Source organism: Plectropomus leopardus, chromosome 20, assembly GCF_008729295.1.
Source record: "Plectropomus leopardus isolate mb chromosome 20, YSFRI_Pleo_2.0, whole genome shotgun sequence".
In the NCBI taxonomy this organism is placed as follows: Eukaryota; Metazoa; Chordata; class Actinopteri; order Perciformes; family Serranidae; genus Plectropomus; species Plectropomus leopardus.
In genome coordinates this window covers 10,089,273-10,100,944 of record NC_056482.1, presented here as the reverse complement: position 1 = coordinate 10,100,944, position 11,672 = coordinate 10,089,273, and the positions used below count along the sequence as shown (strand labels likewise).

At 39.9% G+C, this 11,672-nt stretch overlaps 2 protein-coding genes across 3 annotated transcripts in view; one reads left to right on the top strand and one right to left on the bottom strand.

Moving 5' to 3' along the window:
- The window catches only part of znf532 (zinc finger protein 532), a 12,399-nt gene extending 9,537 nt beyond the window's left edge, over positions 1-2,862 (bottom strand). The window contains exon 1 of one of the 2 annotated variants that reach the window (XM_042509038.1): positions 2,800-2,862. The gene's annotated coding sequence lies outside the window, so the exon portion shown is untranslated. Of the gene's footprint in view, positions 1-1,538; positions 1,608-2,799 lie in introns of those variants that run through there. The other variant, XM_042509037.1, reaches the window with a different exon arrangement.
- Positions 1-11,672, top strand: part of LOC121959627 (gastrin-releasing peptide) — a 27,523-nt gene extending 15,851 nt beyond the window's left edge. Inside the window, exons 2-4 of the mRNA XM_042509042.1 lie at positions 10,562-10,720; positions 11,278-11,504; positions 11,601-11,672. Coding sequence (XP_042364976.1) covers positions 10,567-10,720; positions 11,278-11,504; positions 11,601-11,654 — 435 coding nt within the window. The 5' untranslated portion in view covers positions 10,562-10,566 and the 3' untranslated portion in view covers positions 11,655-11,672. The remainder of the gene's footprint in view (positions 1-10,561; positions 10,721-11,277; positions 11,505-11,600) is intronic.

The window sequence follows — 11,672 nt, the reverse complement described above, 5'->3', positions numbered from 1 at the left end:
TATTATGTGAATTACAGTATGACTTGTGGTGGATTTCAGTCCAAGCATACAAATATGTTTCATATTCATTTTCATAGTCATATGGTGCACTATGGTGCCACATAGTATAGTGTAGGAAATACCATGTTAACCATGTTTTAGGCTTGTCGTTGCTTTCTTGTGCTCGATGTTTAATTTATGCATTAGCAAACTGAGTTTAGTGTTCTTTCCTGCAATCTGTGAATCACACTGATGCAAAACTATTCTGAAAAAAAAATTAAAATAAAATAAATTGTCAGTCATACCATTAGCTCTTATTATGCCGTATTCATTCTTAACTCAGTTGTCAGAGAGAAACACCAGGGAACCACTTGCTGGTCCACACAGGGGGTAGACGTGACATTTCGATGACATTAAATGTCGGTACTTAGCAAAACATTTTCCTCTTCAATCACTACATGGTCACTATTGCTATAACTAAACAAATTAAATGGTAAGACAGACAAGTATATACCAGTAAGCAAACAATTTTGCTTCCTTGCCACAGTTTTGAATGTATATTTTTTTTTATATACAACCAGGAGGATGATGGATCTGGTCCAAGTAATCAATGTAATATAATATTACTAATAATTCTTTCACTGCTGGCACTTTTCCGGTGATTTTGGGGATGGATAAAGCATCTTAATACTTAAGTTAAATGAAATATATAGTGAAAATATGAACATGATCATAGGGGAAGGCCCTTGATAAAGTGATATGGAGAAGTTCTAAAGATGGTCACACACAACATGTTTATTTATCAGAAACAGTTTTTTATAGTTTTCCTTGATGAATTCTTTGAGCAAAATGTCTCATACCATAGCCATTTTATCAAACATCACAAGCTTAACTCTTCAGAAACAAACCAGAATTTATTCTTTTATAGGGAGTGCTGCAAATAAGAAATTATGGGATTTAAATCCACCGTGTCTGTATGCATTATTGGTGCTGGGGACAAAAGACACCGCCATGGAGCTGCTCTGCTTTTATTGTACATGCAGTGAAACCATAGTGCTCTCTGATCCAAATATGCATGGTCAAACACATGTGCACACACTTAGACAGACCCATTTTTTCAGCCTAATGTTTGGTGTTTCAAAAAGCAACAATTCAATCTAGATGATGGGATAGTTGTAATAATGAGGTAAACATAAATAAAATGACAGCGAGAAAGGGAGAAATGCTATAGAGGGAGAGGGCAGGAGAGAAATGCAGTGAGGGAAAAATGGCTGCTGAGCTGTGTGAAGCTGCAGCAGAGAGAGAAAAGGCCTGGTGGAAAGAACAGCTAGTCACAGCCATGACAGCCAAAGCAGCCTGACGTAGAGAGTAAATGAAGGTTAAGTACAGACACATATGAAAAATACACAACTCAGAGCCCCTCTCAACAACAGCTCTTTAATGCTCATGCATATTTACCACCTGAAATTCACACACTGTGTTAAACTACAATCTCAGTAAAGTGAATGTAAAAAAAAAAAAAATGGTGGAAACATGCAAGTGAATCAGCCACTCCTCACCCTCTCGCCTCCGTCCCTCTCCAGCCACTAGCCAAACCTTCTTTCCTTCCATCCTTCCATCCTGCAACAAACACAGTCACAACACTTCTAACCCACAAAACGCCATCCACCCCACCCTGCCTGGAGGAGAAAAAAAAAGTCCTGTTTCTTCCCCAACCATGCAAAGGCCCAGAATACAGGGTCAGGTTACATCCAGGGATCTGGTGAGTGGTGGTGGTCCTGGGTAAGGATCCTCCTTAGTCATTCTCTGCACCACTAGCAGCACACAGACATACAAACAGACAGATAGATCAGGCTCTTGCATGTGTGTGTATGTGAGATTTCCAGGCTGCAGATTCACAGACTCCCAGCCAGCCACGTCGCCCTGCCCTCGTCCCTTCCTAAAGCTCCCTGCCCCCCTTGCTCTGAGCCGTGCTGCATAGCACGCCGACATCCAGCGAGCAGCAGCAGCAGCAGGGTCTCTGCCTGTGCCATGATAGCCAGAAGCTGAGCTGTGAAGGGCTGCCATGGAGTAGCCGGGGCTATCTCTATCCCTCAGTGGAGCACAGGGACGGCATTGTTCCTGTCAGCCCCTCCGTCTGCCTCAAACCGGTTTCATCTGGTTCCGGTCACCCAGCATAAAGCCCTGTGCTGCAATACGGCCTTAGAAACACACAGACAGAAGCAGTGTGCCCACCTCCCAGCAAACACTGCAACATTTTTCACCAAATTACATGTATATCCATAGATTTAGTGAAAAAAAAAACCCCACAATATTTTATAAACACATGATGGCATGGTTAAAGGAGAATCACTACTGAGGTTGTTTGCACTGCTGGAAAATTAGGCCGCAAAAAAAGCACAAAAAGATAAAAAAAGAAAATGAGAAAAATCATACAAAATGACATGAAAAATTGTGATGAAAACAACAGCAACTGATTTTCAACTTGACACATTCAAAGGAAGAGGTAAATTTAAAAAGCCATAAAGACAGTGGAAGCTCAGTTTGGTACCTTGGCCTGCTTCTCCTCCATTGCTTTCACCCCAGACACACTGAAAACTAAAACTTTTATGCAGTCCGCAGCAACATTACACCCAGCACTCTGATATAGAGACAAGGAAATAAAACCCAACACAATCTGACATTTGGCAAACACAGGCCATTCATACACCCCCTTCACCCCCGATTTCCACAAACACATCCCACCCCTGCCCACATTTGCCACCACAGACACACATAAACATGCACGTTCATGCATATATAGAGGTAAATGTGGCATACCCTTGTCAGATTTTTTTCCACTGTGAGAGTCTTCCTGTAGAGGCCTCAGCACCTGCCTTTACTCAGCCCCAACCACTCCAGCCCCCATCCTCCTCCTCCTCCTCCTCCCCTCCCCCTCTTCCCACTGTCCTTCACTAGGTCAGTCCTAGATTTTAGTCCCAGTCCAGGCCTCGTTTTCTCCTGAAGCCCCCGCCACCTCCACCACCACCACCTCCACCACCACTACGGCAGTGCATGAAGGGAAGGATGGAGAAAGGGGGCAGTGTTCAGCAGGCGAATCAGGCCTTTTGTCTCTGTCTGTGCAGGGGGGCGAGGGGACTCTCCACTCTGGCTCTGGAGCAGCAGCAGCAGCTGGTGCAGAGAAAGAAGAGAGAGAGTGGGAGACGGAGACAGAGGGAGGTGGGGGAGATGGAGAGGAAGAGAAGGAAATGAGCAGGAGACGAGTATAATAAGGGCTTGAATATGTACACTATGTTCCTTTTTAGGCCTATACCAGCCAGCATAGCTGTATGATCGATTGCCGTGGGCTTGTGCTAGTAAACTGGACTTGATCCTACACGTTTTTCATGACATATTTATAAGATAATGTCGAAACGGCCAAGGCCTCTGTTGAGGCCCGGCTTCCCATTTGCATGCTGTGTATGCCAAGGTCAGCAAGTCCCAAGCAAGCGGCAGCCTCTGGGGCTGAAAATGAACAGGGGAAGTACCAAAAACTGCAGTTTCTTGAATGGCCCCCTGAGGCTGGCTGCAAAAGGAAGTCAATCCCCATACACCCCTGTTTTAAATTGCCTGACTTTACAAAAAAGGATTTTGGTCTTTGTAGCTTATTTCCCCATTCATGACAATGGTATGGGGTGATTTTTTTATGTAACTCACCACATGTTAGTAAGGCTGAAATTATGAATATTAAAGGGTGTGGCTGACTTGAATGACAGGCTAGACGTGACCTCAGTTAATCCACCCTCGCTTCTTCCCAGCTCCACCCTTTTGTTCAAGTATAGTCATTTAGGGTCACTATTGGCTCCAAAGATCCAAAAAAGCGACAACAATAACACTAAATTTAAGGCTTTAAATCAGGAGACCATGAAGCAATGCGTGATCTCACATTGACTACTTTGATTATTTTTTTTGTCTGCTTTTCTTCTATCTTTTAAAGCAAAAATAATGAATTAATTAATCATACCTATGTTGTTTCACAAATGCAAATACAAGCATGATTCAATTATTCATGTAGCACAGCAATGTAGAGACACAGGAATAACAACACAAAGGTAAAAAGATGGTATTACATTATGTGATAGATTAGTAAACAAAGCACAGTCAAATCAAATATTTCATAACCTACCTGGGAGACTGCAGAGAGGCTTTGCTGAGTAAGGCTGCCTCTCTATGGCCTGCTACCCGTCCTTCTTATATCTGACAGCCATGAATGCTGCAGCATAAACTAATTAGTCTTCATTATGCAAAGGACCATGCCAGATTTATTCACCAGACAACACAAATGCATTTTATACACTGCAAGGCGGCTGGATTTGTGCATGTATATCATAAAAGGCCCTCATGGTGCCTCCTGCCTCTCTACAGTGTGACAGATTCAGTGCAGTAGAGGAGGCTGAGGTTGCTGTGTTCCCCCACCCCTAACAGAGGCATAGTCACATGACGTCACGTTTTCTCCATTTATGTCGGCTATAAGCAGCAAAGAGGAGCTGCTAGAGCACTTTAAAGGGAAGCAGGAATATGTAATTCAGATTCAGAATTCAGACACAACATAATTCTTTTCTTCAGATAATTAAATCATGTGATCATAAAATGTCATGGTATATTTAGAGTAGCAGTATTTGTCCAGATCTAAAATATTTAGCCCTTTGCATGTTCATGACCCTACTATTATTTCCATAATATCCTCTATAGTCAAAGGTACAAATCAAAGATTTAGGCCTAATTTTCCCGATTGCCTTTTAGCACTATTTAAACCAGTGTTTCCCGACCTTTTTGACTTGTGACCATAAAATGAAGCAATATAACCATGCAACACATCATGTTATGATCCCTCTGTGGTCATGCAGTTCAAACATAGTGATTTCATTTCTGCAGACTTTTTTATTTGAAGGAATTTTAGGATTAAGACAGTAATCCAGTAATTTTACAAGAAAAAAGCAGTAAAAGAAAAGGCAGAAAAATGTAACATAATAATGCATAACAGAATTGTATTTGATACTTTTAGGGCAGTCTAGACCAGCAGATGTTACTGATTCTGTAGGCCGCAGAAGCCACATTTTCACCAATATCTTTCGCTATAGTACCCTTAGAAGTGGTATGTAAGGGCTACACCAGGCCGCCACTCAGCCAATGGTGTTGAACATTCAGCAGTTTTTTGCGGTGTGTCCTGCACCATTGGTGCTAGTTGGGTCTTGTTGCCTGTTTTTTGGCTGATTCATCATGTTTAATCAGTTCCCCAAAGCTGGAGGAACCTGTCATTGGTGAATTCCCTCTAGATGGAAGTTCAGCTCAGTTTATGAGAAGAGAAACAAAAAGTAAGGAAAGCCAACGAATGCCTGATGTCAAGAGGGTGTGAGATTGAAAAAAAAAAAACATTGTAATGCCATGCAAGTTATTTTTTCAGCTATTGAGCATTTCAGCAGAATCATAATTGTTTGTGATATTGTTAACTAGTGCAGGGTAAATATCATTTGTTCTTTCAACATCAAGTTGTGTTTTCGATGTGCTAACTGGCTAACTTGCATATGGAATCTGTGCTGTCTGTTTCAGTTTCTCTGTTTAAAAGATGGATACAGACTACCACAGTAGCCACAGGTGCAGAAGGTACATACAAGCTAGCCATTGGTTGTAAACTTATGGAGTCTTCAAGTGCAACTTTTTGGCTGAGACACAGAAAACATGAGGCGAAACAACAGTAAGCCTTTGTTGCCATTGGTTCTTTGATGCTGGTGTGGTGTATCTGGGCCATAACCCCCCAAACCTTTGACCTGTTAAGCAATTCCACTGCAGAACGTACTCTTAAACGTAGGTGGGGTTGTTAGGATAGTAATAGCTGCGTCACTTGCTGTATTTCCTCCTCTGATATAGAACAATGTGTTTACTGTTTCTTTCACATTCGATTGGATATTTCAAGTTGCTGGTTTGTGTATTGAGTCTTTGTAGAGCAAGTGGGACGGTTCTCTATTTACCAATAAACAGACTGCAGTATTTCTAGCTGCGCCTTTCAGTAACAGAGAGATGACGAAATAAACAGGACAGAATGGAGTGATTCTGTTGGTACCACACACTTTTAACAATGCAAATGCAAAAAAAAAGGCACTCTATTGTGTAACAAACAGAATTGAACTGAACTGCACGTCTTGGTGGAAACGAGGCAAGATCCTCAGGAAGGGAGTTCCAGCACTAAAGGGCCCTGACAAAAGGCCTGGACATCTTTTGAGTTGGAAGGCATGTATATTGCCTCTCCCTCTCTGTCATTTTACAATATGACTGCAAAGCAAATTGTTTTGTTCAATCCCAGAACTAATTTCAAAGTCTGTGACGAAGAGCAAATACCTCATAATGGAAAACTGTCCTTTTTAATGGGCACTTTCTTGCTGAAAGGTCTTTCTTAAATGGCTGTTTTTTCTTTTCATGAAGCCAGTATTATTACAGCCATGACACCAGCGTCAGAACACTTAATGTATCGTATGACATTTGAAAAGAATGAATAAAAAGGGCGTTTTTTTTACAGCTCAAAAACGGAGCTTTTCAGCATGAGATCACTTATTACTTTTTCGCACATGAAATACATCAAAGACATCTGAAGAAACACGTAACATGAAGACTAATTACACTCTGTATAATAATGTTTTATCAAAGTTATAGTAAAGCATAAATACATTGTAAAAATATTCTTTAAAATCAGTAGTTTAAGTGTTTGTTGCATTTAACAACTTGTTATGAAACGTGTGTAATATGAAAGTTATTGACACCTGACTCTTTATTAAAAAAAAAAAAACATTGACAAGTGTTGCCTAAATTCAGCCCACAGTGCCATCTGCTGTTTCTACTCCCAACAAATGCAGTTAAGAGTAAACTATGGTTTTAAGGTTTTAAAGAGTTATTGTACTATAGCATTATCCACTTTAAAAGTCATGCACAGCAAGGGATACCCATTTAGCTTTAGTTTTCAAAATGCGTCATTTAAAACCTATAATTAACATCTTATACTTGCAGAAGGCTGAATGACACAGTCAGTCACATATATTCACATTTTCTAGCTAATAATTTACCTGGTTTAAGTGTGAAGCTTGCCATCAAAATGATTAAAAAGTATTGTTTCAATGGTTTCTCATGCAGGTGACTAAGCTCTGGCCATCATACATGAGTGGCTTTTAGTGTAAATGAGAGGGTGACTAACTCAAAGCTCCTTTTTGGGTATGCTGCAAACCCAAGCTCATACATTTATTCTACAGTGTTTGACATTTTTGAAGCCGTCCCTTCTTGGTTTTGTTCAGTAAACTGTGCAAGATGGAAATTCACTTCAATAACAGTACCCAGTATGATCATATCAAATTTTATCGAGTTTTAAATGAAACATAAAATAAGACTTTTATGTTTATAAATGATTTCAAAACTGAATTCCAAACAGTTTTCTTAACATGATTAGTTCAATGTTTGTGGGTTTTGTAGTTATTTCTCAAGATATTTTTTTGGTACATGATCAGGATCTTGTCGTCTCACATTAACAACAAACCAACAAATATTTCAGATGGCACTACCTGATACTGCCCTTTGACCATTAGTGACTCATCCTGTTTTTTTTTAAGGTCATCCTTGCATGAAGATACGATACATTACCAGTCAGAGATAGTCTCTGATATCTAATATGAGATGTGTTTAGGGCTTTTGACCTACCAGTACCCAAAGGAAACCACCAACCTTTTCAGCACAAAATGTTACGTACCTGCGTGGGCTCCTTATCTGTCCTCATCCATTCTCATCCTCCAGCAGTCTGTCTGTCAATACTGCCATGAAAAGGATCAGTCAAGTATGAGAATTTTACACAGGCACACGCATAGGCGCCTCACTGTGTTTGAGGACAACTTAATTCACACTGTTGACCTTTCCAGGGGGATAAATATACTGTAATAAACTGTGCTGATAAATGATGTGGACTACATGTAACAAGCTGGCATATGCTGCATTGTCAAATTCTTGTAAGTGATCGCACAACAGGTGTCGTCTACAGCAAAAATATGCATCATCATGTCCATGACCTGTGTTCCTTTGCAATCACTGTTGACTTGTTAAACTTCAGCGTCATTTCCTCTGCTTTGAAAACAAGGCAGTGTTTAGGAAACTGCATGGTGAGTGTGCAACACAGTAAATGTCACAAAGCGCTTCACAATTAAAGATAAACTCTACAGACACAAAAAGACTGACAACAAATAAACTCGTGTTGCATGCAGGTTGGGTATGCCTTCATAGTTTTGGAGTCTCAGAGTAATTAACATCACAGCACTTTTTTTTTAATCATATGCCGCTTTGACTCATTGGCTTGTTATCGGCAGGTTTCCCTCACTTTTTAAATGGAAGTAGCAGTAGACTTGTATCTTTGTTAGAAATTCACTGCCTCGTAAAGTTTGTAACACTAATTTTCTGTTAATTGTATCAACCTGTTAATTTTGGAGTTGTTTTCTCAGACTTGCCGAAAGTTCTCTAGGACACAGACTGTATAGTACTAACCATGAATAGCAAACATATCATCATCATCATATGAAAAAAATGCTGTATAATGTCTTTTGTGGCTTTTTAAGGAACTGCACAAAGCTTCATCAACTGCCTTATGTAGCGTCACTTGAGTCAGTGTTAGTTGTGGCTAATAACTACAAGTTTGATGAAGGATCATGTTGCGATGGGATCATTCCAGTGGTGATACAGCAATCCGCGAAATTCAAATGAATGTGGGCCATGGGCATAAAACAGCGGGGCCTTCATCTTGATCTCAGCCGCACCTGTCAAGTTTCGTGGCTGCATTTTGCAGGGTTGTTACAGTATCGTGTCGACAAAATTTGTCCACAAACAGACAGACATATTAAACCTGGCAAAATACAAAAAAAAGTAGTTTCTGCTACAATTGCATCGTTTAGACCTGATATTGACATACGTCTCAGGTGATCTGGTCACAGCTGGACAGCACTGAACACAGATGTACAATACATCACAACCCCCCTTGAGAATTTGGAGCTTTTAAATGTCTTTTTTTCTTTTTTTTTTTTTTTTAATATTTTTAGGGCGTTTTTGCCTTTAATTGATAGGACAGCACAAGTGTGAAAGGGGAAGAGAGAGGGGGGACAACATGCAGCAAAGGGCTGAGGGCGGAATCAAACCCACGGCCGCAAGGACACGGCCTCTAAACATGGGGTGCCTGCTTTATCCACTGAGCCACCATGCACCGCGCATTTAAATGTTTTAAAAAAGGTTTTTCCTATCAAGTGGCAAAATAAGACTACAGAACGTCGTGGCAAGCATTGCTTTATAGTCTCGTTGTAATTATGATGCTGAAGTCATGTGACCATGTGGTTCTTTTATAGCCCAATGATAGCTGTTTACTTTTGGCAATTGCAGTCAGGCTTTAAAAACGTTAAAGTGGTGTTCTTTTGAGAAGATTATCTTACTACATATTGACACTTACACATGTAAGTGTCATAAACGTTTGTTTGCCACAAAGCTTATTTTCTGCACTGATCCAAAATCCATTGGAAAAAATCCCACTGCCTCTTCCTTTCATCATAGCCTCTTTGTTGTTAATGTTTTTATGCTCTTGGTGCAAGACAAAGCCCCTTACGGGGCAATAAAGGTTTCATTCATTCATGTTAACTTCCGGGGTTAGCATATTTTTTAAAAAAAATACATCCACTCTATAGCCTGTATCTGTAGCTCTGCTGCATTGATTTGATTTTTTTTTTAAACTGTCCCTTATGAATGCAATGCTAAATCAGTGGCAAAGGTAGGCAATTTAGACATTTGTAGTATTTTGAAGACTACCTATCAGCCTAAATTACAGAATGAAATATTAAACATTTTCCTCCAGATTTATTTGACAGCTGTACTTACTTTTTTTCATTAAGATGTGTGTATTGCTATATGTATTGGATATACTGCAGCTGATTAAACTGCCCAACAGTGGGCTAGGTAGTAAAATTTTACTCCATGTCATCCTTCAACATTAATAGTGTTACTTGCTTTTTCAGTCATAATAATTGGACAGGAACAATTTGTGCATTATAAGTTTTAGTCCTGATTGCCTACTTTAAGAAGCCGAGGTATATTTATAATTCAGTTATCCATGCATTACTTTTTTCCCCCACATAAACTAACTAAAACGCAAGCAATTACTCAGAAGTCCATCATCGTGAAATGACGTTGACAACCCTCCCGCTATCACCCTGCAATCTCTGGACAAACAATGGCGAATAGAAATAATTACAGGATATGGATGATCATTTTTCTTTGTGACTTTCCTCATCATCACCGTGGTACTTTTAAAAACACCCGCTGACGTACAGCTTGAGCCAGGAGGAGCATTTAACTTGGATCATTAGTCATTTCAAAGGCACCAGGAGTGTAACAGGTCTGCATCTGGAGCGCTTCTCACCGCCTGCGATATCGGTTCACTCAATATCGGCTATGGTGGAGATTTTCTGAAATTACACCACGCCATATAAGTGCAATTAAGGATTCAAACGCCGTTGTTTAGAGCTTTCATTTTTTTCAGATAACATGATTGGAGTGAGCGCGTGCTCTCCGTGGATTTGCAGACCGGTGTTGCCACTTTTTCTTATTCTGGCTGTAGTACCATGCATGTTATACTGCTCAGACGCTCCTGCTGCAGTTGTTGGCAAAATGTATCCACGCGGGAACCACTGGGCAGTAGGTAAGAGAAACTTCACTTTCCTAAAATGTAAAAAGAACATAGAATTTCATTTTAATTTTTAATGTAATATTGCATTTGCTTTTTTAATTTGGTAAATGTGCTCCATATTTGGCGCTAGTATCTAGAGCAAATTATAAAATACGTCGTAGGATCTGTAAATATTTATTTTATTATTTAAGCATATTTGGAACTCTGTCCTGCATGCTTAGTTGCTCTTTTGAACAAATGGTCACATAAATAATGTTAATGTGTTCGTTATTTTACTGCACTAATTTGCATGTTTCATTTGTGTTTCATCTCTGATAATTAATTTATTACTTTTAATGTGACTGCTTATATTTTTCTCTTCAGCTGGACAGCTTCACAACACAGTAAATTAAATTAAGTCAGTTGAACATACTTAGCTGTTTATGAGAGAGATATCAGCTACTAAATGAATTTTTATCACAGTTTAATGGCAGATTATCATGGTGCAGTTGTTTAAATAAAATATAGTTAGACCACAAACAGATTTATTCCAGAGGAGTAAATGCATCCCTTTGCAATTTTTTCTCCAGGTCATTTAATGGGAAAGAAGAGCACTGACAGCCTGCCTGAACTGCAGGAGACACACCATGACAGTGACTACCTCACGCCCTCACAAGCTGCCGGGGTCACGGAGCATCTGATGGAGGCCCTGATGCAACAAAAGAACCAGAAACAGACGATGCCACAAACTGCAGACAGGCTGTTTCGACTGCACAGCGGCTGGAGAGAAGAGGACAGAGACAAATATCTCAGAGAGGTCAGTTTGTGGATTGTCTCTCAGTGTTTCTTCAAATTATACATATTTTTTTGGAAATATGATGTTACAGTTACATGTTTTTTTTCTCTATTATAGATGTCAGACCTGCTTCTTTTGGCTTTGAAACTGCGACACAATGACTCCACCTGAATGAATGCAAGATAAATT